This window comes from Corticium candelabrum, chromosome 4 (assembly GCF_963422355.1).
Source record: "Corticium candelabrum chromosome 4, ooCorCand1.1, whole genome shotgun sequence".
Classification (NCBI taxonomy): Eukaryota; Metazoa; Porifera; class Homoscleromorpha; order Homosclerophorida; family Plakinidae; genus Corticium; species Corticium candelabrum.
Window position 1 is genome coordinate 1058508 of NC_085088.1, and position 27616 is coordinate 1086123.

The 27616-nt window shown below is 42.4% G+C and overlaps 2 protein-coding genes across 4 annotated transcripts; both read right to left on the bottom strand.

Moving 5' to 3' along the window:
- Window positions 1-2173: 2173 nt before the first annotated feature.
- On the bottom strand, window positions 2174-7875 carry LOC134178261 (tetratricopeptide repeat protein 27-like). 3 transcript variants are annotated; one of them, XM_062645106.1, is made up of 27 exons: window positions 7771-7875; window positions 7578-7713; window positions 7317-7437; window positions 7200-7244; window positions 6254-6343; window positions 6041-6189; window positions 5904-5976; window positions 5763-5814; window positions 5219-5308; window positions 5095-5156; window positions 4911-5026; window positions 4777-4843; window positions 4590-4703; window positions 4489-4524; window positions 4165-4347; window positions 4029-4106; window positions 3873-3968; window positions 3728-3781; window positions 3554-3652; window positions 3435-3487; window positions 3286-3364; window positions 3073-3217; window positions 2953-3005; window positions 2799-2891; window positions 2613-2724; window positions 2450-2556; window positions 2174-2348 (listed from the first exon to the last, which is right to left on the bottom strand). In XM_062645106.1, exons 1-27 carry the CDS (start codon window positions 7859-7861, stop codon window positions 2232-2234), a joined length of 2511 nt encoding a protein of 836 aa, XP_062501090.1. In that variant the 5' UTR covers window positions 7862-7875; the 3' UTR covers window positions 2174-2231. The 3 variants fall into 3 exon arrangements, with proteins under 3 accessions (XP_062501090.1, XP_062501089.1, XP_062501091.1); XM_062645105.1 differs by having other exon boundaries at window positions 2953-3008; XM_062645107.1 differs by lacking the exons at window positions 7200-7244; window positions 7317-7437; window positions 7578-7713; window positions 7771-7875 and having other exon boundaries at window positions 2953-3008; window positions 6259-6277.
- Window positions 7876-7960: 85 nt separating this feature from the next.
- On the bottom strand, window positions 7961-27011 carry LOC134177948 (reelin-like). The gene is made up of 39 exons (XM_062644725.1): window positions 26938-27011; window positions 26737-26889; window positions 26396-26529; window positions 26015-26328; window positions 25806-25959; window positions 25492-25725; window positions 25248-25431; window positions 24617-24994; window positions 24255-24557; window positions 23834-24191; window positions 23419-23708; window positions 23160-23348; window positions 22891-23091; window positions 22680-22831; window positions 22487-22617; window positions 22187-22398; window positions 21998-22126; window positions 21836-21942; window positions 21710-21776; window positions 20310-21632; window positions 19173-20243; window positions 18829-19111; window positions 17999-18777; window positions 17103-17822; window positions 16889-17029; window positions 16645-16816; window positions 15622-16161; window positions 15321-15553; window positions 14881-15258; window positions 14287-14697; window positions 14097-14186; window positions 13848-14023; window positions 13368-13606; window positions 12931-13254; window positions 12767-12865; window positions 12334-12706; window positions 12109-12259; window positions 11871-12049; window positions 7961-11804 (listed from the first exon to the last, which is right to left on the bottom strand). Exons 1-39 carry the CDS (start codon window positions 27009-27011, stop codon window positions 8314-8316), a joined length of 14937 nt encoding a protein of 4978 aa, XP_062500709.1. The 3' UTR covers window positions 7961-8313.
- Window positions 27012-27616: the final 605 nt, after the last annotated feature.

Consider the following 27616-nt stretch of genomic DNA (forward strand, 5'->3'; position numbering starts at 1 on the left):
ACGTGTCACAGACATCATAAATATATAAGAAATATGCAAGCTTACCGGGCACCCGTCAAATCCAAGGGCACCGTCTGAATAGCGCGAGTACCGCTTTGAGAGAAAAATGCAGCATAACCCGCTCCTCTTGAATCAATACTCCCGCAATCAGGAACCATAACTTTGCCACCAGTTAGACTATTCCATTTGTTTCCACTGTAAAATATTAATATTCATAAGCTGTATGTAAACTACATTCTTCACCGTCAATACTACAATGCAAATTGTAAAACTTACGGTATTGAAGGAATTGGATCAAAGTTTTCCTCAAACAGGAGTTCTGCAGGTGTGATGGGAGAACTGACGTGAGGAATGGATATGGGAATAGTGATAGCATGATGGCCAATTGAAGACGTCGCGTTTCCAACAAACGCTAACGCCTTGCCACTTGAATTGAACGACTGCAACAGAAAAAATGCAAAGTTCATACACAATAATTCGTATGCAACATACGATATTTATTCATCACCAACCTTGACGCTTGCCGTGTGTGTAAGCCAATTGCACGATTGAATAGGATCAAAATCGTCATCGATCAGTTCCGGCCCTTTTCCGAACACAACGAAGTTATCGACCGCCCAGGCTTGGCTGTTTTTGTCGCCGAAAGATGACGTCGGTCTAATTCGCAACTTAAAGTTTGACGTAATCGTTCTCATAGCAGACGTCACGTTGAACAGAACGCGAACTCCTCCATCACCTTTACTCACTCTATAAAGCACAAAGAGTTGATATGCCTGTAAGTAAAAATCAAGCAATAGTGTTTGTGACAAAAATATCGTAGTTATGCGTACGTCATTGCATGGTAAGAAGATATCCAGTTAATTGGTAAGGTCATAAGAGGGCCAATTAACCAAGACAAGATCTAGTAAGGAGAAAGCCCACAATGAGATTCGATAAACATGGATATCCACTGCCTACTAGGCATTAACTTGAGGTCAGTAAAACCAAAAAAACATCCCAGCAACAGGTGAATACACATGCAAACATACAACAAATTCTATACTGTCGGTATTATATTTCACAAATTAAATAATAGACGATCGTGTATGTTCGGCATACGAGAATGATCTCAGTAACTGCCAAGTTGATCCGGTGCTATCAATAGAATACTGAAGCTCAGCGTCGATCCTAGACGTAGTAGTAGACCAAGGGCACGCCACTGGACACACATCATAACAAACATTACAAGCCTGCCTCAGCATGACAGCAACTACAATTGACACATGTACTCACCCGCATCAAATTGAATGACGCGAGCTTCGGCCAGGCTGAGAAACTCGGTTGTCTAAAGCAAACGAGATGCTCTTTAATTTCCCGCTGTTTCTCGCCCAATTCAACTTAATTAAGTTACTATCCTACCATATAGCGACTAGGACTTGTTTTCCCTCCAATTAGAGCGACGTTATTCGAAATCAGAGCGTTGTCAGCGTTTGTTGTACAAGCCTTTTCTACTGTCACGCCCTCATTGCCGGTCCTAGACAACAGTCAGTAGATACGATTTAATTAATTTAAAAAATAATGGTGCACGACAAGACAAGGCGACGAGCAAATTACCACAGCGTTGAGTCAAATTTGGTAGAATGATCGAAATTGTCGTTGAAAATGATGCCTGACGAGTCGCATTGATCTAAAATGCAAAGCAGTCCTTCCACTGTAGTTGCACTCACGCGCAATACATTTCACAGTGGGTGATCGAGCTAAATATAGTAAGATGGTACCGCCCTGTATTGTCCGTACAGGGCACCGGCTCGTTAGGCTCGCAAGATGCTTGAAGTTTACCTCCACTAGTCAACTGATATGCCAAACAAGTAAAACAAAGTGTCGGCTGCTTATTAACCGTGACGAATCTCCCGCATGTCGTGTAGAGACATGCACATCAGACAAATCTAGCTCCTTGTTAGGTAGAGTTGCAGCTCTTACCTATCGATACGACAGGATCGGCAACGAGCAGAAACACGAGCAGTCCGATGCAACAAACAAAAGCGTAAGTCCGAGCTACCACCGCCATCGCCCCACGACGGCCACCGTTTGCAGCAGGTAGGCACCGACTGTACAGTACCGACCACGTGAGTTGCATAGGTGTGCAAGCAGGACATTCCGAGCATACCAAACATTTGTCAAGGTGCAGCCCGCATCCGGTCCCAGGCTGATTTTGAATCAATGTCGTCAATTCCCGTTATTGATTAATCTAATTATTCACGACCGTTTTTAAGACATTCGATAGTATGTACTACCAAGGATAGTTCGGACTGCAGTTTAGCAACACCTTCCAACGCATCTTCGGTCACAGCATTTTCATTCTCCAATTTCTAAAACACACAAAAGTACGCGAATTTAACAGGATACGCCCCTTTAATTAACAAATTAATGAATGCAAATGAATGAATAGAGATTAATTAAAGCCATGCACCTTCACTCTGGCGAGAATACTTCGAACATTCAATTTTACGGACGACAGCGTTTTGATAGCGACGTCTCGTTCGGCATCCTTCTTTAGTTCTGCAAATCGGCGACACGCTGAAGAAAAAAAAGGAAGTTTGTAACATTTGTAGCTTGCGTGATGACTTGCTTACTCTGTGCTAGTTCCACACACAACTCAATCGTCTCATTCAACGCGGTCACGTCTCTATCAGCGACAGTTGTCTGTAACCTGCAATTGACCGCTTTCTGTAGACACAGTAAAACCTTCAAGACGCAACACAAACAACACCACGTGGCTTTACGACGAAACGAAATTAGGTTAAGGAAGAATGTCTCACTTTATCAAACGTCTCCGTGCTTTCGTCCTGCAGCTCGTAATGACTTCTGTGAAGCCGCGAGTACAACTTCCATACAATAGAGTTGCCGGTCGTCTGCACAAAGTATTATACCGATCAATTAGTAACGATACCGTTTGCACAGCAATAGAGCAACTTTAGAAGTCAGGCGTCCAAACAACTCGGCAGCTTTACCGTACAGACCTCTTCCTCCTCAAACGACACAAATCCAATCGAGTCGTAAAAATCTATTTTCTATTTTCGGTCAATCGTTTACCTGACTGTGTCGCGGCTTGTGTTTCTAACGCAACAGCATGGACTAGTGCGGTCAACACGTCCTCGTCCACATACTTATCTCGCAAATCAAGCAATCGATGATACGCTTTGATAACCTCGTTGGTTTCGTTAATGTCCGAACATACCTAATAACATATACGCACTATACAGCCTACAACACGCACGATGTGATTGTTGCATTGTCTGATATTACAAGAAGGTAGTTTTCCCACACTTTCCAGTTCTCGTAATCACATCGCAACGCTTCCTTCAGCGCACCAAATGCCTTGTGTCTGCAACACAAAACAAACGCATTCCCCATATGTCATGTTCTTTCGCAATCGAGTTAATGTGCACACTCACTTGTCTCTCTTTTTGATAAATGAGGCAGCGAGATTGTTCCAAGCTTCGAAGTTCTATTCAGCATCAACTCTCATTCAATACTTACTATTATAACGAGCTCAGAACAAACAGTTGTCAACCTCAGAATCAATCAAAACGCATTTCCTAAAAGCCCTTATAGCAAGCTCCAAATCACAAGTTTGCAAAGCAGCACATCCAAGAGAAAACCAAACACCTCCCTACAAATGTGTGCAACTCTTATGCAGTGCAATAAGCAAAACAAAAACAGACAAACAACACAAACATGCAACAACCTGCAATGTATTCAATGCTAAGGTTTTCTGAAAGCTGGAAATGCACTCTTTGTACTGCAATGAAAGCAACAACAAAGGCAAGTATGCAATCAAACATAATACACAACCAAGTCCATGGGACAATAATTATTATTCATGTACTCACTAATTTTCTTCTTAAATAATGCAATCCTAATGATCTCTGGGCTCGAGCACTACGGTGATTTGATACTTCCCAAGCTCGCTCATAATGTACTGGATCCTAAACACAAAAATTATGTTGCTATCATAAGGAACTTACACCGCAGAATAAATGACAAACCAATGTAGCATCTCCAAGATAGCATAGAAGTTCAGGTGTTTCACGTTCTTTCAATCTTTCCCTGATTACCGTCTCGGCCTAAAGCAAACTTAGCTTATTGATCAATAATGCATTCCCCAAACCGCTTCATCCTCACTTGACCCCTCCTGTTCTGCTGTTGATAACAAATAATTACGTTTTCCCACAGTTCAAGTCTGTGATATATCTCTAATGCACTTTCAGTACAACCAAGACTCTGCAAAATCTTAGCAAGCTGATGTTCAATCATCCATCTGGAAGGAAGACCTGATGCATGCAAAAGATGCAGACGTATCAATACCTAAAACATCAACAAACATTACTTTGCTCAAATACATACAAATAAGTACACTTCCAATCAGTTCAGCAAAACACAAAAACAAACACAAATAAATAAACAAACAAGTTCAATCCACAACAGAATTTCAGAGCATGCTATTACTTCAGGTTGAAAATCAAGAGCTTTATCAACCAGAGCCTGCAGGATAAACACAACACTTGCAATGAAGGCAAAAATCACATGCACAATCTATTATATATAACCTGAGTTTGTGCCATTGCCCTTTCAACTTTCCTTGTTACAGTCTCCTCCAAATGAGACCGCCAAAACAGAGCGGCACAATAAATACTCCAGCAGAGTTTTGTCTGCAAAACTTGCTACATATTCCACAAGTATTTTAAATGATTAGTAGCAAACCAAATAGTTCAATTGACACACATTTTAACATACAGACAAATATGCATTAAGTTCTTCAGTAGTCAGTTTGTGAGAGGGATTGCTTTTCCACAGCAAACGACTAACGCAAAATAAATGCAAATTTGTAATCTCTCTATTTCTCTGGTAACCGCACCAGGCCACCTTACCACTCAGCTAATATTACAGCTTGATCTAAAGCAGTCAGAGACATCAATGGTCGACCAACATCAGGATCAACAAACTTCATCTCATCCAGCAAAACGTCATCTTGCAAATCTACGTTCTTCACAACCAAAAACCAAGTCACTTCAGTAACAGCTGGTGCTAATGCAAAAATAGTAATGAACAGACCCTTGGATAGTGAGATGATTCCATATCTGAAAAGTCACTCTTGTGATAGCAACAACTCCAACCTTTTGTTTAGAATGAAAACAATATGACACTAATGACTACAGCAACTACGTTAACAACCTACCCAATGGTTCTCTTCCATCTTCTCTGCTCACTTCCAACACTAATTGGGCAGTGCTTTTTTCCTGGTATCGCGTACGCTTTCCAAGAGCACCTAAATTAAAACAATGAAAGTGGTCATAAGGCCCCCATTTGTTGCATGTATGTTTCTCATCACCCAGGTTCTCTCAAACTGACACTGCTGGGCGGTGGGCCATTACATTATCCATTATGTACATGTGACACTGGAAGTTAGCAGGCACAGTTACTCAAGGACACAACAGATCAGCATTACTCTATAGTGGTGCCAGACTAAAGGTCTGATTTGAGGGATTCACACCAAAATACCATGTAGTTGAGCATCCTGTAAAAATATCGGACAGGGAAGACGTCGACAGGGAAGAAGTCAACACGTACAATCCACGTGCTCTGATTGTATTGCACATGCACACTACATGAATAAATGGACTAATGGTGAAATCAGTGCGGACTGTCATTTGGATACAGGCGGATGATGAGAAACAGACATGCAACATATACAGGCCTAAACAACAACAAGACTGTAAAACCTGTCAAATTAATCTTCAAACCACATAAAGTTTTTGCACTCAGCAAGTGTTCCTGTCACGAATCAAAACATTGCATCAAAGAGAGAAATTCTCAAAACAGACCAACAGAATACACAAACTGATCAGTCTGATGTGTATTACCTGAGCTTGTGTAACCTGACCATACAAAAGGCATGCATGACCAACTTCTAAATGCCACTGACACTGCAAAGCCCTGGACAGAAATAGACAGCACACTGTTAATGCACTCTACTGACAGTATAAACGATTACAATTACTTGGATTGACTGATCAATTGCATAAGTTGTGAGTCTTCTTCGCTGGCAGCTTTGACAACTTCAACAAGAGTATCATAAATCGATGCTGACATGTTGTCAAGTACATGCTGATAAGTAACCAGACACCTCAGCGTCCACCAACTCCAACTCTACAGGATAAAAACACTGCATTTTTCTGCCCGCAACTCAAAGCATGTAATTTGCAGTGCCTACTAAACATTGTCTGATAAGATGAGAATTATCCACAAGAATTGCTTTTGCAGATTGCAGCAGATAAGGATTTGCAGTCAGATGATATACTGCCTACCAAAACACACCACAATATAATTCATCTTCAGTTTGTAGCTGAATAAGTTAGTCACTTTTCTGATAACGTACTGAAATCCTCCTGCATGACACAGTACTGTAAATCCCATTTAATTTTGTTTTATATAATAATCAACACATTACACAAGTGTGGATCTATGGGTGGCTTACGGGGTGTGTGTGGGGTGTGGGGTGTGGGGGGATGGGAGAGGAGCCCCTCAGCCAGCCAGCCATACTGACTGATGATAGAGATGAAATAACTAGTCAGTCTTGATTGGCATAAGAGTAATGACATGGTTTAAACTATAGCAGTAGCATAATTTGTGTCCTAATTAGACACATTAGGTAGATGTCCAGCAGCTTTGGTGTTGTCAAGTAATCTTGTAAGCAAACGAGTTTCAATGCCATAAACATATTTACTTGGATCACCTTTCTCGAATCTCAGAAATAGGCGTGGCTAGGCTGGAAAGTCATTGGGCCCCTATTGCAAATTCTGGATCCACTCCTGTTACAATTAAACATCACTGATATCTCAGATGTCTTATTTCCACCTCTTTCTGTCACAGAATAACGATTCACAGTTTGACTCAGCTAATAATACGGGAATAAACAAAATCCGGACAGAAGTAAACTATTTCTGACCAATTCCAACAAATTTGTTCTCAGAACCTGACTTCATCTCTACAAAGATCCCATGCAGTGCACACATCAGACGTACTGATCCTGTATAAGTAATTGTTAGTGATTCTTAAAATCTGGACAATCTAATTACATTCAAGTTGAATGACAAATCATCTACATACGTGTATATACTAGAGGTGAGACATCTCAAGACCAAGGAACCAAAACTTACTTCTCCATCACAGATCAATGCATCAAGTGCCTTCTCGTTGACTTCCTAACATCATACAAATAAGCAATACCCGGGTAACAATCATTTTACATAACTTCTCAAGTTCAGCAAATTGACCTTCATACAGTCAACACCGTCTCCATCTCCAGCGTCTTTCCCTCTAACAGGAGGACCAGTCCAATTCTCCTGAAGAAACAGTTGCAGATGTGCCACCGCATTTAGCAAAAATAGCAATTGTCTGTATGAAATCAACAGCCTGATTAGCTATCACTCTAAATATAGTTGTAGAAACAACGGGAAACAACATTAGTATAGTGGACTGGTCATCCTACACCACATGTGTACATGTACGTAGGTTTGCCTACTGATTGAACTCACGTGTCATGAGGAGGACTGACACCGTCTAGCGCCTCTTGTGGAACAGGATAACAAGCAGAAACTGTAGGATTGTCTATGACTGTTCGATACTGGCCAGACACGACGCAAGAAGCCATTTCGGCAGCTGTACGTATACCTGCAGCACAAACGTAGAAGAAGAAGCTACAGCCCCACCAAATAAAAATTCTCCAACCAAATCCATCGTGCGATATACACTCTGAAACCAAAGAAGCATCTTGCTGGAGCAGTGCCAATTCGATCGCAATGAAAGAATCGGCGGACATGATTTCTGGTTCCAAGATACGGGTAATTTACTGTGACCTCGGATTGCCAAACCTTCATAATTCAAAGGTACAATAATAAAAAACTTTTCAAAATCCGTCTTATTTTGCACATTTTAATTTTAATTTAGGTACTAATTATAAATATTAATAAGCAGCGAAATACATGTACCGCTGGACACGTGTGTGACGGCTAAAAGCAGTCTAACGCAAAACTAGCTATAGGCTGAGAACTATAGCTGTACAATTCACTCACAGCAATAAGAGAAATTAAAATTGCTATTCAACTAATAAAAATTCTTGACAGCAGTCTGCACCAATGGAAGTGACAGCAACATGCTCAGCGCACTTCCGTAGCCAAAACATCTAATAGCAAACATAAAATTGAGTCACGTGCGTGTAGCAAGCATTTCAAACAACTGTGAGTTCCAATCTGTCTCTTCATACATACTTCATCAAGCCGTCTCAGTTGACGCAGATTCTCCATCCAACAGTAAGGCAGAGTGCTTATCAGAACTAACTAAATCTGCCTGAACTGTAGCAGTGTCAGGTTGTCCCAATAAATTGTCACTTTTTCCATCTTTATTAAGGTGACCATACAGCGGATTGTTCACTTGACTAACTGAAGTGGCGCCAGTTTCCAACTCATAATGACCACGCCGTTTAACAAGAAAGACAAACACAGCCAACAGAATGACAACAATTAGAGCAATTCCAATGCCGACAACAATCCATATGTAGCTCGGTATGCCGTCACTGCTGCTGTCTTTATTGCCAGAAACATTATCTTGATTTCCAGGCTTTCTTGTCGGTTCTATTTGACAGACATCCCCTCTGTAACCCTCAACACATCGACATAGGTAACCATTAGTTGCATCATCGATTACACACTCTCCACCACTGTGACAAGGACTAGATTCACATGGACTGACACGAACACAAGGAGATCCAGCAAATCCTGGACGACAAGTGCAAGAGTAGTTGCCATTGGACGACACCAATTTGCATACAGCATTTTCACCGCACTGTCTACCACAAAGATCATTAATAGCAACTTCACAGTTTACTCCAGTAAACAACGGTAAACAGACACATTTTCCAGCCTGACATGTGCCACCGTTTCGACACATTGCTGGACTGCAGTTATCAACCCTAACGCTGCAAAGTATTCCCGTATATCCACCAGCACAGACACACACAAACGTGCCATCTGACTGTGCAATGCATCTCCCTCCATTTTGACACGGTTTGGTAGAACATCCAGCAGAAGTCTTCATCTCACAATTGCGACCTGTTGTTTGTTCAGGGCATACACAATGATATCCACCAAACGAGTTAATGCATACGCCTCCGTTCTCACACAGGCCATCAATTATCTTACACTCGTTGTAGTCATTATCACATCGATCTCCATATAAACCACTCGGGCACTGACAATCAAAGTAGGACGTCCCGGCTCTACCCAAACAAACTCCTCCATTGTGACAGTAACCCTGACGACTACTGCATGGGTCAATACCAGTCTCACACGTTGCACCAGTGAAGTATTGAGGACATGTACAGCTGTAGCCTCCAAAATGGTTAATGCAAGTTGCTCCATTTTTGCAAGGCTGCTGTAGACGACAATAGTCATATCGACTCTCACAATCCCTTCCAGTAAAGCTGTTTTGACACTGACACGAGTAGGTATATGTACTGTTGTCGGAGACACATTGTCCTCTGCCACTACAGGTCGCATTGTAGTAGACACAGGGGCTGATCAGTTGCTCACACAGTGTTCCAAGGTAACGCGACGTACACAGACAAACAAACTTGCCATTGAGTGTGTTCTGGCATGTTCCTCCATTTCTACAAATAATTGTAGTACAATGGTTCACAAGCACAGGTGTTTGACATACAGTTCCCGTAAATTTGTCTGAACACAGACAATGAAATTTTCCACCAGCCAAGTCATTGCAAGTGCCTTGGTTTTGACAAGGAGAGCTGTTACAGGCACCATTGTACACACTACAGTTCTTTCCTGAATAGCCTACACGACACTGACAATAGTATGTTGTAGCCTCATTTATACACTTGCCATCATTCTGACATGAAACAGAGGCACAGTAGTTGATACGAGTTTCGCAACGAAGACCTTGGAATCCTACAGGGCACAAACACTTGTATCTGCCACCAAGTTCTGAGCAGTTGCCACCATTTTGGCATGGATTGGATAGACAAGATGCTAGTCGAATTTCACAGTTAGTTCCAGTGTATGAAGAATTACAGGAACACGTATAACTGGCCAAAGCGTTTGTGCAAACTCCACCATGACGACACGGATTTGATAAACATTCATTTATGTCTGATTGACATTGTTGTCCGATTATTCCAGGAGGGCAAAGGCATCTGTAGCTGTTAACCATATCAATGCAAGTGGCACCGTTCTTGCATGGATTTGACAAACACTCGTCTACATTGGTTTCACAACGTAAGCCAGTAAGTCCTGCTGGACAAGAGCAGTCAAACAATCCAATTCTGTCAATGCAGGTTCCGCCATTGTAACATGGTGTGTTGCCAGCTAGCTTAGACTGAACACATTCATCAATTTCAGTTCCACACTGAGCTCCCAAATATCCCTTGTTGCATTTGCAATAAAATCCCAAAGCTCCACGAGACAAACATTGACCATGAATGCAAGGGTTTGATAAGCAGCTGTCCAAAGTGCCATTGCAAACCTTACCCGTAAATCCACTAGGACATGAACAAGAAAACTGATCAATGCCATCCTTACATGTTCCGCCGTTCAAGCAAGGATTATTGCGGCAGTCATCTACATTAGTACTGCACAATATATCAGAATATCCGGGAATACAACGACATTCAAAATATCCCACTCGATCAACACAAGTGCCACCATGTTGGCATGGATGAGACTCACATTCGTTCACTTCTACATCACACCGTTCTCCTGTCCAGCCATCCAAACAATAACAAGAGAATTTGGAAAGAAGTGCTACACATGTTCCACCATTTGTACATGGGTTAGATAGACAAACAGACGGAGGTATTTCACATCGAGAACCAGTGAATCCAGACACACAGTGACAACTGAAATTGCCATTCTTTCCATTCATGCAGGTTCCATTATTGATGCAAGGAGAACTAACACAAGGAAGAATCTCTGTTTCACATCGACTGCCAGTGAATCGAGCTCCACACTGGCAACTGTATGAATTGACAGCATTGACACAAAGACCACCATTAGCACACGGAGTAACTGCAGCAGCGCAATTGTCTATAAGTTGAGAGCACGTCTGGCCTGTATATCCGATTCTACACATACATTGAAATCCATTAACTAACGACAAACATGTGGAACCAGAACCACATGGTTGTGTCAAACAAAAATCTATCTTCGTCTCACACAAGTCTCCTTTGTATCCTCCAACACACAAGCAAGTGAAGCTATTCCTTCCATCTGTACATGTTCCTCCATTTTGACATGGGTTAGAATCGCACTCATTGACATTTACTTTACATCTCAATCCAGTAAATCCGTCTGGACACTGACAAGTTGCACCCGTAAGAGCTGATGTGCAAGTACCACCGTTTTGACATGGAGCAGTGGCACAGTAGTTGATCCTCCTCTCACAGTTCACACCCTCAAATCCAACCAAACAAGCACAAGCATACGTTGTAGCATTCGACCCACAAAACGTCAGCATATCGGCACAGCATCCATTGCTACCAGCATATGAAGCACAACCGTCATCACACTGGCATTGCAGTCCTCGAACAAACTTTCCACATCTGCCAGCGCACGATGTCGTCACATACATACTTGACGAATAGTCAAAGATATCACGACAGGTACCACCGTTCTGACATGGTGATGAGTCACATACACTAATGGATACATCGCAAGTAGCACCAGTAAATCCCACAGTGCATGCGCAAGAATAACCTGGAATAATAGTGAGCACATGTCAACACTCACAATCAAAACTGTCATCTATTCCACTATTATTACCGTTGGCTCCGACACCGTTAGAGATGCATGTGGCGTTATTCTTGCAAGGTGATTTGTCGCAAGGGTTGATACTGGTCTCACACTGTGCTCCCGAAAATCCCGGAGGACAAGTACACACGTGTGATCCGACGGCTACTTCTAAGCACGTCCCACCGTTCTGACAAGGATTATTCACACAGCTAGAAACAAAAGCAGCTCAAATCAATGTTTCTTATGTATGTCTCCAATTGTTCTCAACCTGCCACCAATGATAACATTGTCAATGTACCACTCATCATTCTTGTATCCACTATTTCGATACTGAATCCACCGGAACCGCACCAGCTTCGTCTTTGCTCCCGATGGCAAAGAAACATCCACACGCTTTGGCGCTCTGTAACTGTAATAACCTTCAAATAGACAGACATGGAATCCATTACGAAATACTATTACTGCTACAACGTGTATTCCACAATAACAATACCCAAAACCATCAGTAAATTCCACGTGACTCCCCCATTGATTGAATAGCTGAGATAAACATCCTCGCCACTTTCAGCCGTCTCGCAGCCCGAGCCGCCCAAGATAAATGTGAATGAGAACGTAGTGAGAAAGCGAGCGTCCATGTCAATCGTTGTTATGAGACGCAACGAATATGCACGGTTCATTAACATAACGGTGCCGCCGTCGTTTGTGCAAGCAGTCGCCACGTTGCCTCCGATCACTTCTGCCCATTGTGCTTTCTTATCGTCTTGCCAAGGTGTGTTAAACGTATCTTGAAGACCTTGCCGAAAGCGACCAACGGCGTCACTGCAATCTGATCCTGAGTGGCCGCCATCGCAAATACATTGACCATTCTATACAGACAAATGAGTGTCAGTCACCTCAATACTGACTGCCATTGTTGTAACACTTACTCTGCATTGACCACGGCCTGAGCAAAAGTTGGGGCAAGCTAAACCGATATACACGTTATCGATAGCAAATGACTGAGTGGTAACAAAACCACTGCCGCCCTGCAAGAACATGCAACGCAGACTTGTTCCAAACCAAATAAAAACATAGTTTATAGTTTACCTACCTGAGTAAATCTAAATCTAGTATATTGAGAGAGTGATACCGATGGATTATAGAGTGACACTGTTACATGTTTCCATTCGTCTTTACCGTGCCAGTACCATCTACTCTCTCCCGCATAGTTTGTCGCTGACGAACAAACCGTTCCAGAGCCCGAGCCTCCCGGAGGAGGACAGGCTTTGTGCACTAGATTCCATGCCGTACTAGTTCCCGTAACCATTTCCAAAGATACGTAAGAATTGAGGGTCACATCACTACCGACACAACTGAAGACCAAGTCAAACTGAATTTCAAATTGATTCTGAGGATCAAAACTTTGAATTTTAATCTAACAAACACAACAACTCTTAGTGCCACTCCAATTGAAAACAAGAGAATGCAAGGTAGAAGCCAAACTTGATGTATAAATGTTACATACATACAGTAGTTGACATCACTTACGTTGCCTAGTGCCCACGTATCTGCTCCTGAGGTACTGTATTTAGGTTGCATCCAACGGAATCGAGTCGAATGTGTCTTTGCAACTGCCGGCAAATTCACTTTAACAGATCGATACGATCCGTAGCTGTCGTAGGCCAGATCTTGCAGCAAGAGCCAGTTGCTGCCCTGATCTGTCGAATAAGATAGTGTCACTCCTTCATCAGAATTCTCTACAGAATCACATCCACCAGACGATCCACCTAAACAGGAAGCATTACAAACATGAGGCACTCTAACTGCGTTACTCTAGCTACAAGGAAAACACGTAAAACAAGCATATTAACTTAAATGATTATAACTCTACTACAGAACTAAACCATAGAAAACCACACGAAAACCATACAACTTATTACGTAGCGTCGCTACCAAAGTATCTTGCTTAGTGGTAGAAGCAGCATCATTGTTTTTACACACTCTTCAACTACAAGTATTAATTCCTACCAATTATGATAGAGAATGCCACATAATCGGCGAGTGTAGTGTTGAGATCCCGAGTAATTGCTTGTCGTTTTGTTGTGCTCTGACCGTTCCCACCATTGAAAAAGAGCACGTTAGCCAGCCCGGATGTTGTGCATGGTCGTCCAAGAGTGCCACCTGTGACAGACTCAAACGAAGAACTACAATACAATAGACAGTGACAATCAGGCTAATAATGAAAATCAACGACAAGCAATGAAACACATCACATACCTGATAGTGTTGCCATTCCACGTAAACACGACTGTCGCACTAAGTTTCAAACGAAGTTCTCTGGTTGTAAGAGAACGAGACGAGGACCCGCTATCATACAAACAAGACAATGGCGTACACACTTATTAATAAACATTACTCACAACGAGACGCAGTCACACGTCATCAAATCCTAAATCAACAGACTGACCTAAAAACAAGAGCATCACCATCGGAATTGCAATATCCAACAACAGATGCGCTGCTGTAGAAATTCCAGTTGTCGTTCTGAATGGGATCAAACGTTTCAAGAAACGATGTTGGATTCACATCTTGACCGCCTATAAAGACATCGTCAATAGCCCACTGGTCTTGATTGTCTCCTGAGTTAGACGGCTGCCACCACGCAAAGCGTGTTGAGCTGCTACGAGCACCGGACGGCAACGCTGATCGATACAAGTACACATTTCTGTACGAGTAGTAACTGAATATGGCAAGCTGAGTCCACAAAATTCCACTGTTGCTAGAATACATGAGCACGACTCCCTCATTTGTCGTATCAGCATTATTACATGTGGTAGACGAACTTGATGAGCCAACACGAATTTTGAACTCAATAGTTCTACAAAACACAAAGCCTGTCACTGTCTATGTATACACTGTCTACACTAGCTGTTGTCTACACTGGTTACACTGTCTACACTGGTTACACTGACACTGGTTACATTGTCTAGACTGATTACACTATCTACACTGATTACACTGATTACACTGTCTACACTGGTGGCCTACACTGTCGTTCTACCTTGTGTTTCTTGTATCCATGTCGACGGTGATTGCCATCCTCCGCCCATACTTGTTGAAATAAAGCGATTTACCAGCAGCTAGATTTCCACAGCCAGTGTCAGGACTGCCGCCAACCCACTTCATCCAGTACTGTTTGTTCATTCCGCTATCAAAGTTGTCCTTCAGTTCTGTTGGAAGAGACGTCGTCAAGACACCACAGGCAGTACCCGAATACCCAACATCGCACAAACACATTGCAGAGCTGCTTGTAGAGTTCCGAACGCATCGGCCATGACCATTACAAAGAGATGGACACGGAGGTCCAATGTAAACATTGTCGATTGCCCAGTTTGAAGACAGTCCGCTATATCGTTCTTGCCAAGCAAATCTCGTTTGACTAAAAAGAGAAAGAAAAAGGCTTAAATAACACTAAAGACCAACAAATAAACCACAAAAGACCTTGATATGGCAGTGCTTGGTATGACTACTGTCACTCTTTCCCAGTTAGCATTTGAATCAACATAGTAATAAGAGCCAAAGTCCGGAGAACACGTTGAACCCGAACTTTGAATTCCAGTAATGCTACAACTAGACTTTAGCACATACAGTGCACTACCGGCGCCCTTACCATAATTAAGAATAACATTAGAGTATCTATTAGCTGTCGAACTCAATCCACAACCTACAACGACCTGCATCAAACCACAAGAGTAGATCACATTCATATATTGAAAGGCACATCAATGTACTGTATGTATACCTCAAACTGAATAATGTCGCCTTGTGATAAACGCAAATTCTGTGTAATGGCATCGTGTTGTGCCTGATCATTGCCCGTATTGAATAACAACACATTGCTGAGTGACTGGCAATATTTGCCTAACGATCCACTTGGAGTAAACAACCATTGACTGTCTGTAATCGAATCAAACATTTCACTCAAGTATCGTGCTGGTGTCTTAGTGCCTCCAATGTAGACATTATCAATAGCCCACTGATCGTCATTGTTCCCCGAGTTGCTTGGCTGCCACCAGCGAAAGCGAACAGCAGCGCCCTGAGCAGCAACTGGAAGTAGAAGCGCAACACGCCTTTTTGTGCGATAACTGTAGTAGTTGTACAAACTCAGGTAGCTCCACTTGATACCGCCGTTCGATGAGAATTGAAGAAGAACGCCTTCCGATGACGTGTCCGCCCTGTTGCACGTTCCAGAAGAAGAAGAGCTACCGACACGAATGTAAAACCGCATGAAATAGGCGTCTCGAGTGTTGATATCAGCCGTTACAACTTCACGGAGACCGGCCTAAACAAAAACATACAAACTGACACAATCACAGTGTGGAAACGACACAATTACGCGCGCGCGCGCGTGTGTGTGTGTGTGTGCATGCATGTACAGTTCACAAGTGTCTTTCTGACTACTACAATCTGGTTTTAGTTCTTTGACTTTGTTCCCCTTCCAGGGGTAGTGTGACTGTTCTTTATTATGGCAACGATGCAGGAGGAGGTGTGTGTGTGTGTGTGTGTGTGTGTGTGTGTGTGTGTGTGTGTGTGTGTGTGTGTGTGTGTGTGTGTGTGTGTGTGTGTGTGTGTGTGTGTGTGTGTGTGTGTGTGTGTGTGTGTGTGGGTGTACACGTATGCGTGCATATATGTGCTTACGTACGTCGGTGTGTAAGAAAAAGCAAGCGTGTAAATATAATCTTGCAACTGCTGTATCATTGGCTGAAGTTACTGCACTGCACTACCTTACAGCCAACTTATACAGCAGTAGTGTACTGTATTGTACCTTAGAAAAGTAGAGTCCCAACCCAGTAGCAAGGTAACCACATGCTTTAGACAATGAACCGCCACTCATGCTGAACCACTTCCTACTCGACAGATCATCTTCAAAGTCTTCTTTCAGTTCTGTAGCTAACATTTGTGGATGACAAGACAATCCACTATAGCCCACATCGCATCTATACAATTTAACAAAGGCAGTTAGCATTTGGTAATATGCACGCTTGCACGAATAACATCACGTCTCTTACGAGCAACTTCCATCAGGTTGGCACACACCATGACCGGAACAGTGCTCAGTACAAGCAGCTCCAATGTACACATTATCGATAGCAAACGGTGTCACACCATATGCGATGTCTTGCTTCCAACGAATAGTAATTATATTTCCACTGAAAAGTTAAACATACCATCAAATTTCTCGATTGCACATACATTATACATTCAATTAATCAACCAACTTACAGAAGTTGTGACGGTAGAGGTAGAACTACTCTTCTCCACTTCTTAAATTCTGACGAGTAAAAGCTACTTGAACGAGCATACAGATCTTTGTTATTGTCGCATGTGCTCGAACCAGGATAACACATGCTACGAACACTTGTCCAACTAGAACTTCCACCCGCAACCTTGTTGTACTCGACCTTAACCGGATTGAGATTGCTATAAGTCTGTCCACATTTCATTACCATATCAAACTGTAACACGTAACTTCCGGTAGCACCGATAGCGACTGTTCCAGCTTGCACAGGAGTTACACTTGTGCTGTTCTCCAGCAACACTCGACTCAAATGAGAGCATATATTGCTCGCCGTGATGGCAGCACCGATAGAAACCCACTGAGCTGAAGCATGCAGTGCTTGTGTCGTTTTTTCAAACATTTCAAGTAAATAGTTATTGCCAGTACCACCACCGATGTATACATCGTCGATAGACCAAACGTCAGCGTTAATGCCACTGTTTGTCGTCTGCAGCCATCGAAATCTTGTCGATTTGCTTCGAGCAGCAGATGGTAATTGGCCGCGGACTGACATGGTCTGCCTTCTGGCAGTGTAATATTGTTGTGTCGCCAGTACAGTCCATGAAATACCGGCGTCGGTCGAGTACTGAAACGAGATGCCTTCACTGGACGTGGTAGGGTAGCTGCACGAACCGCCTCCAGTTAAGAAAAGATATCGATAGAAACTACAAAAATATACAAACAATATATCAGCTGAACTACTTTATTTGTAATACATTTGATATGGAAACGAAAAAGACAATGCTATCAGTATTATTTCATTATTAGCACAACCATTCAGCAACACACTTTAATATCCAACAAACGAGGTAATGGATGATAGACTAATAGCCATACTTACGTTGCAAGTCTGGTATCGATGTCAACTGTTATAGCTTGACGTTGTATTGTACTTTTGAACACCAAACTGTTTCCGGTTCCTAATACACCACAATCCTTTCCCACCTTGCCGCCTTCAATTAGAAGCCAATCTTTAGATGAAACTGCTACATCAAACGATTCCTTGAAAAAAGTACGAAGACTGGTAGGTGCGCTAGAACAGCTAGAACCGCTGTATCCAACATCGCACGTGCATTTCCCTTTCCCAGCACACTTTCCGTGTCCATTGCAGTTGGAAGGACAGTTAGAACCGATGTAAATGTCATCAATAGCCCAATATTCGTTTGCATAGATTGGAGATGATTGGCTCCATTGAATGCGTAGTAATTTAGAGTTGGTAATAGAGCTCGAAAGCACTATCGTCACACGTCTCCACGTGTTAAATCCATCAACGTAGAAATCACTAGAAAAAGTAGGCGGAGAACAACTAGAACCAATCAAACATCGACTCACGACCGGCAGCCAAGATGTGCCGCTGTTCGTAGAATACTGCAATTGAATGCGCTTGTTGTATGCAAAAGATGAGTTGCATCCGATTACTAAATAAAATTGCACGACAGCACCACGAGACAAGACAAGATCACCAGTACTCAGCTGACGAGACGTACTCGTCCCAGAGAATTGAAGTGATGGAGTAATAGAACCGGAACACTTTGAACTACCAACAGACGATCCTCGATAATATGACCAATAGTTGGTATGAATAGGAGAAAAATTTTCAATGATTTCCGTAATATTCGTCTAAAATAAAAGATTACAAACATGAGTAAAAAGTGATCTAATCGCAGTTACCTGCAAAACTGAAATAAGAACATCATCGATAGCCCAGTTGTCTGCACTAGCTGCTGTCGTGTGACGAGTTTGCCACCAGCGAAACCGGGTGGGACTGGCTTTGCTGGCGTCGGGAAGATTGATGAGTATAGTCTGTGGCGTTCGATAAGAATAGTAGGGCAACACTTTAAGAAGCTGCCATGTGATGCCACCATTGGTGGAGTACTGCACCAATATATCTTCACTCGTTGAAGGAGGAGAACAGCTTCCCCCTCTGCCAATGACAACAGAAAACTGCATAAACCTGTCAAAAATCAATTCATTACCTAGTTACGTAATCAAACTATCTAATAGTTTAAACTAACGCTTTCTGAGTGACGTCCATGTCAACTGTCTCTGCCAATCTTGTGCGGGTACCGCTGAAGTACAGCGATTTTCCAGAGCTGACTGTATTACATAACGTGCCAAGACTACCGCCAGTCACCCGCAACCAAACAGAAGAAGAAAGACTGCCGCTATCAAAATCATCAGTCAGTCGAGTTGGGAGAGAACCTGCAGACACGCAACTTGGACCGGCGTAACCGGCATCACAGCTACACACTCCTGAGGAGGTACAGTTGCCGTGTCCTGAACACATGTTAGGGCATTCGTCACCGACATACACACCATCGATAGCCCACGACGACGTTGATGTGAACGACCGTTGGCTCCATGCAAAAACTGTGTAAGCAGTCAAAGCTGCCAAAGGAAGAGGAATTGTGACACGTCGCCAAGTTGTGAACAATGACCAGTCAAAGGAAGAAGAACGTTGATACTGATTCCTACAACTTCCATACAAACAAGCAGTCCGCACGTATTGAAATGAGCTACCACCTACTGAATACTTTAGTTGAACATCGTATACACTCGTACTCCCTTGATTTACTCCACAACCAACATTCAACCAGAACTGAATAAAACTATTGGTGGATGAAGAAGATACGAGATTGAGTGGTTGAGTCTTGAGAATCCTAAGTCCTTGATAACCAAGTAATGTGTCAAACACAAACACGTCCGATTGCTGACAGTAAGGGCCCGAACGACCATTGGGATACGTAGTCCATAGACCTGAATGAATGTCTGGCACAAAGTTTTCATACAATCTTGTGGCATAGGGCTCATTTGCACCGATATATATCTCATCAATAGACCAGATGTCATAATTGTTACCAGAACTACTGGCTTGCCACCATCGGAATCGAGTCGCTGCTTTCTTAGCGTCATTGGGAAGAACGTACGTTACTTCTGATGGAGATCGATACTGATAATACTGAACGGTCAAAGCATTGGTCCAATTGATGCCGCCATTGGTGGAATATTGTAGTACAATACCTTCTCCCGTATATGTAGGGTAAGAGCAAGAACCTCCACCCACTAAAATAGAGAAATATAAAAACCTGAAAACAAACCAACGAGTTTACTAATTACAATCCTAATAAACATTAAGACAGTAGGGACATTACCTAGCAGCTGCTGTGTTGATATCTTTTGTAACAGCCATACGTGTTCCTAACTTGTAGAATGAAAGCGAATTGCCACTAGCAACTACACCGCATTTCTTGCCGACGTCACCACCTACGTACATCAACCAGTTTTGCTGAAGATCACTACTCTCAAACGTTTCTTTGAATGTCGTAGGCAAATAATTAGCGAGAGGTCGACAGTCGACACCGCCATAACCTTTGTCACATACACACAACAAGTCACTACCACATCGTCCGTGACCATTACACAGATTAGAACAGATAGCGCCAATGTACACGTTGTCGATAGCCCAACTAAATGCAGTCGAGTAAGAAGATTGAGACCAACGAAATCTCGTCTTGCTAGTTATGGCTGCAGACGGCAAGTAGACAATGACCCGTCTCCAATCACCAAATTCTCCGGCTGCAAACGTTGTGCCAGTTCGATATCCAGCACTACAGCTCGATCCAAGAACGCACTTTGTTTCAAGAAGAGACCATGAGGCGCCTCGATTGAGTGAATACTGCAGCAGCACGTTGTAAGAACTACTGACATAACTATTGCCGCATCCGACATTCAAGTCAAAGATGACATAGGAATCAGACACAAGCTGTAAGTCACGTGTTGTAATAAACCGATCTCCAGTAGAACCTGAGAAAACAATAGCATTGCCAGTCGTTGTATAATTTCCCGCTCTGTCTTTACAAAATCCTTTCACATTACTGTTGGGATAGAACAACCAATTGCTACCGTCAATTGGATCAAACTGCTCCTCTAGAACAACTAAATTGGTCGTATTTCCGCCGATAAAGACATCTCCTAGCACCCACTCGTCTCTATTCAGACCGTCGTTGTGAGGCTGCCACCATCGAAATTGTGTTGACAGACTCTTGGCGCCAGTCGGTAACTCGACTGTGACAAACGCGGGGCTTCTGTAGTAGTTGTAAGGTAAATTCTTCAACAGCTGCCACGTCGTTCCTCCATTGTTGGAGTGATCAACTATCACACCTTCGTCCACTCTGTCAATTCGATTACAGGTGGAGGTAGACGAATACGTCCCGATGCGGATCCTGAATTGTAAATACTGCGCTGTTGTCGTGTCGAGATCAATGGAAATAATTTGCCGCGGTCCCGGATTGGCAAAGAGCAAAGCGGTCGGTCCAGAGACAGGACCGCACCGGACTGGTTGTGTTCCACTCACTCCCTGATGTGTTATCCACTTGCTAACATCTACACTGCCGTTAGAAAAGTCATCTCTTAATTCCTTTAGTCGCTGAGTTCGTGGTGTGTCGCAGTAATTACCTGTATAGTCACTGTCGCACCTACATGTGGACAAACAAGGCACTTGCTAAGGTCACACTTACTACACAGAACTAAATACAGTCGGAGAGACTCTTACACGCATGATCCATGCATACAGCGTCCGTGACCGGAGCAAAACGACGGGCAGTCATAGCCAATATAAACTAGATAAACGAAAACAATACTCTTAACAACAACTTCACGTTTGTGCTTGCCATCCTACTGTTATCTATTGCCCACGGTACTGCAGATCCAGAAGCTTGAGCCCAACGAAACTGTACAAAGTTGCCTACCGCATTTCCAGACAAAGGTACTGTAATGCGGTTCCATCTAGGCATACTTCAACAGTTATAAAGACAAAGAAAATGAGCAAGAAGATTGTTACCCGCTGTTGGAATAGTAGGACGATGATTGCTGAAAAGCGTTGTTTTTACAGCCATTAGGCACACATTCTTGCTGTACGTTACTAAAAGAGTTGACGGTACCGTCTGTAGTCATAAAGTCAAACGATACGCTAACACACAACAACTCAAGCAAATTCATTTAAACAACAAACTTCTGAGATTGACGGTACCTTCCACTGTTAGATGATGTGTACCTGCCGCAACCAATGTTTAAGTCAAACTGCGCTATGTAACCAACAGAAGTGACGTCTTGAATAATAGTGACAGAATCAATGCTCCACACGTCTGTGCCCTGCCCATCATTGTTCGTTTGCATCCAGCGAAAGCGAGTGGCCTTTGTTTGAGCAGCGCTAGGTAGCTTTTCTGTCACTTGTTGAGGAGACTAGAAGAGGAAGAGAAGAACAGACATCTCTGCTATACACTCTTATGCACTAGTACAAATCATTTGCATCCATACATGCTTGCCATACCCTGTATAGATTATATGTGTAGCTTTTCCACGACACCCACGTGCTACCAGAGTCTATTGAGTAAGATAGCTGGACGTTTTCACTCGTGTCATCTGCATTGTCGCAGTAACGAGATAACTGAGAATTGCCCCCTAGAACAAACCCTCTCACAATGCCATGTATATCAGTGCATAAAACTTGATTGATAATATACCAATCAGAAGGTAAAAACGCAGCTCAGTGGCTATAATTGTATCAACGTTTGCAGTAACTAGTTGTCTTGCGCCGGCAGCGTTAAACACTAGCGCAGATCCACTATCGAGCACACCGCATTGAGTCGAGACGATGACACCAGTTGCAGTCCACCTAGACAACAAGTGAACGTTTGATAAATACAACAAATGCTATCCGCGAAATTCACCTACCCTTGTGGTACAGACGTTTCAAACTTCTCATCGATTTGCACTAGCGGTTCAAGAATGACTGCAAAAGGCTTGGTGGTTGCGTGACGTTGGTTGCTGCCTGTGCCGTCAAAATACAACATCGAACTCGTGCCACCGCAAGCATTACTGCTCACTTGACCATTCGGATAGAACAACCAGTTGCTTTCTTGTAATGGGCCAAACCTTCAAACGGATAAGAAACACAAAGTAAACTGTCTTTTCATCTGTCGCTTCCTACAACTATAACGTACGTCTCGTAGAAGTACGTTCCATTGCCTGTTCTCGTGTTGCCAATGTAAAGATCGTCTATAGCCCACGCTGCTTGCCCGTTAGAATTTATAAAACCATATTGCCACCAACGAAAACGTGTTGCTGCCGTTCTGGCCGCATCCGGTACTGTGATAGTAATAAGAGTTGGTGTTCTGTATGTATAATATTGTCTATATGAGTAACAAAGCTACAACTATATAATCATGTTTGATAGACAAATATATTAATCAATTTACTGACTTCAACAGTTTGATCGTTTTCCACGACAAACCTCCATTGGTGGAATAGTCAACTACAGGAACATAAGCATTAGAGGTAAGAGATGCACATTTTGATGAGCTAGAAGTAGATGAAGTGTCATAAATAAATTGTACAAGTCGAACAGTTCTTGAATCCATATCGACGGTAACCAATTGTCGTTCACCCCGCATGTTGAATGTCATTGCTGTACTTGCAGACAACTGTCCACAATCAGTGCCAAGACTCCCACCAACTGCAGACAACGTCAATGTTGACTTATCAAATTGTTCCTAATAAACAATAGTGAATGTACTCAGACAGTCAACGTTACATCTAGAATTATAATTTAGGGCATGCACAAGAGTGCCCATGCACACAAATATAGAGATGATGTCTATTGTCTATACGTGCTCACTGACTTTGATTTCCGTTGGTCTTGTTCCCTTGTAAGTTGAGCAATCAGCACCACTGTAGCCGTTATCACAAGAACAAGTTCCAACTGAAGTGCATACTCCATGACCAGCACAAAGATGAGGACATCCTTCACCAATGTAGACATTGTCGATAGCCCAATCATAATATGTGCCTGTTTCAGTAGCCCATTACTACTGTACTCATATGACGGATTAGTGTTATCAATCTTACTAGAAGAGGCAGCCAGCCACCTCAGCTGAACGTAAGATTCCGGTAACGTCCCCAATGCAGTGTCGTTAAAGAGAATAACCACAGTCTGCCATGTAGCATATAAGCCAGACCGATAGACAGATTGGCGCCTAAAAATCAACAATCAACTGATTCACAATGTTTATGCAGTACAGGCACTTTAATTTAAGTACCTATAAACTCCACAATTGGTTGTACTTGGACTACAACCTTTGTCCAAAAGATTCCAATTTGTACCAGCGTTAGTCGAGTATTGAAGAGTAACATATGCAGATGATGAAGGAAAAGCTTTTTGACCGCAGTCCACAACGATGTCAAATCGAACATACATGTAGGGTGCCCGAGAATTAGAAAAACTGACAGTGTTGGCATAGCGTTGCTTGGCAGCATAAGAGTATGAAAAATGAAGAACATTTGACGAAGATGAGCAGTACTTTTCCATTTTTGAGCCTGGATGTCCCTTCCATGTAGTATTACTAACAAATAATACGCTGCCATCAAAAAATACATGTTTGCCAGCATGTGAACATCTTACTCTGTTGAGTCAAATGAATCAATGATTGGTAAGTCTGATCGAAGGAAGTCAATGTAAACTTCATCAATTGCCCACACATCACGATTAGAACCGCTGGCTTTGGGCTGGTACCAACGGATACGAGTAGAAGAACTCTTGGCTGCATTGGGAAATATTACAGTTTTGGTTGATGGAGTGGTGCCGCTGCTATAGAATATAGTCTGCAACAGTGTCCAGTGCACTCCACCATTAGTGGAATATTGCAGAAAAATGTTCTCTGTAGTGTCGGTTGGTCGTGGGCAGGCAGAATAAGATGAACCCACTTGAATAGTAAACTCTAAAGATACTGCTATAGTGAGATTCAAGTCAACCGTCTGTAGTAACCGTTGTCGTCCAACGCTACAACAAACAATTGTTTACAAAACTTTACTTAGCTTTTTGATAAATAAACACAAACATAAGGTATAAACACACAAACACACACAAATAGACAGACATATGAACACACGTATCACACATCACATTACATACATGTTAATTAAGCACACCACGACATGTACTAAAAGTTGTGTGTTAGTGTAATATATCAGTAAATTACTAATATAGTATGTACTTTTAATAATTACAGATTAAGTAAGAATGCGTTTTTTACTTGAAAAGCATAGCCTTGCCCGACAGAATGGTGCCACATCCATTTCCAATAGTGCCTCCAGCTACCCAAGGCCATTTGCTGCTAATCAAATCATCCTCAAAATCTTCTCGAAAAAATTGAGGTAATGAGGCTGTTACAGTCTGGCAGAATTTACCATTGTAGCCAACATCACACTGACAAACACCTAATTCAAGGTAACATAAATGCTACTCTGGGTTAAATTACATCCTAATATTTATCTTACCACAAATACAAAATCCCCACTTTTTGTCCTTGTCATAGTCAGAAGTTGTAGAACACCACAGTTCGTTGTCATTTCTGCCATCTCGTATACATCCAGTGTATGTCTTGGTACCAACTGTGTATGATGGAGCACATGGTTGACCATCACTGTTCCCACCACACACGACTCCCTGATATTGACCATTAGACCTGCTGCATCGACCATGACCAGAACAAAATGCAGGACACTGGGCACCTATGATATTTGCATTCATACAAGTAACATAAAATTGCATAATTGGTAAGAAGCATATTACATGCATAGCAATGTCTGACCTATGTAAATGTCATCAACAGCCCATCCTATCGTTCCTGTAGATGAAGGCTGTCTCATTCTAAACATTGTGTGCTTGGAGGTTGAATCACCAGGTAGAAGTAGACTGATTCGTCTCCATTTGGTAAACAAGCCAGAATAATACTGGCTATTCAACTGATAGCAACAAACCTTTAAAACTACCCAACCATTGCAGATGACTAACACTCACCAAATTTTGAGTGCATTGAGTGGTAGATGGTGAACAACTGGCTTGTGTTAGCTTCCATGTTGCACCATAATCAGTGGAGTACTCAAAGTAAGCGTCATAATCTGTACTTGTATGTGTGTATGGCACTCCACATCCCATGTTTAGTTGAAAATCAAATTCATGCGGACGTCGATCATATAAAGTGCTAGTGATTGAAATGTGATCTAAAGCCCATTCATCATAAGATGAGCCACTATGTGTTAGTTGCCTCCAACGAAGCACAGTGCCTCCCCCCTGAGCATCTACAGGAAGACCAACCGTTATAGTCTTTGAACCTGCAAATAGACAGACAAACCACTGACAACCAAATCCATTTTCACAGTTTAACGATATGACGCATACCACCATTTTTCAAAGTATAGAATTGACTGTATGTAGATGAGCCTTGAACTTGGTATTCAACAACTACATCTTCACCAGCGTCTGCTTGTTCACAACCACCTCCACCGCCAAGTCGAAACCGAAATGACAAAGTCCTGATGTAAACAATTCCAGATACATTAAGTGACAGACAAGAATTCAGACTCGTGCTCAATCATAGAAACAAATCACAAACTTGACTGATGTCCAAAATAAAACAGCTGTTCATAGCAATGAACATTCCATGCAATCACAAGTCATTAGGTACAATAGATAGCGGAGTATGCAATTTTAGCAAAAACAAGTATCCAATGTATGCTCACCGAGCAAATGTTAGATCTAGGCTTCTTGTCTGAATTGACCGAGTTCCAGCTCCACTAAAAAATGCTGCTTCACTGCTGGTACCAGATGTGTCAATGCTACCACAATCTGGTACTTTAATCACTCCTCCAGATATAGATTGCCAGTTAGTTCCTCTGAAATAAATGTCAATGTATTAGAAACAGTATGACTATTTGATAAACCTGCATTTACGGAAAAGAAGGAGCAGGATTAAAGTCTTCACTAAAGATTGCTGTAATGGCAGGAACAGATGCATGAGAAATGGCAACTGGAACAGTTGTTGCAAACAACCCAATGGTAGAGTCTGTTGAATTTCCCAAAAATGTGAGTGCATTACCAGATGATGAACAATATTTCTGGGTAACAAAAATGCTATGTTACACACACATGTACGCACGTGCACACACAGACACACACACACACACACACACACAGACACACACACACACACACAGACACACACACACACACACACACACACACACACACACAGACACACACACACACACACACACACACACACACACACACACACACACACACACACACACACACACACACACACTTATCAAACTTGCGACCAAACTAACCTTAATACTAGCACCCGAAACTGATACCAATGTGCAATCATCTGTAGTATCAAACCGTTCATCTACTGCATCCACTGCTCTAACAACTGCAAAATTGTCTAATGCCCACGCCTCGCTCTTAATGCCACTAAAACTTGATGTCTGATGTATTCGTAGAACCACATTGGTAGACTGCATTGCAGCTGGAACATCAAATGCAATGTGTTTCCCTGGACCATTTCTGGTAACTCTGCATTTGTAACAATAAGCAAGTAAATTACATCAATAAATT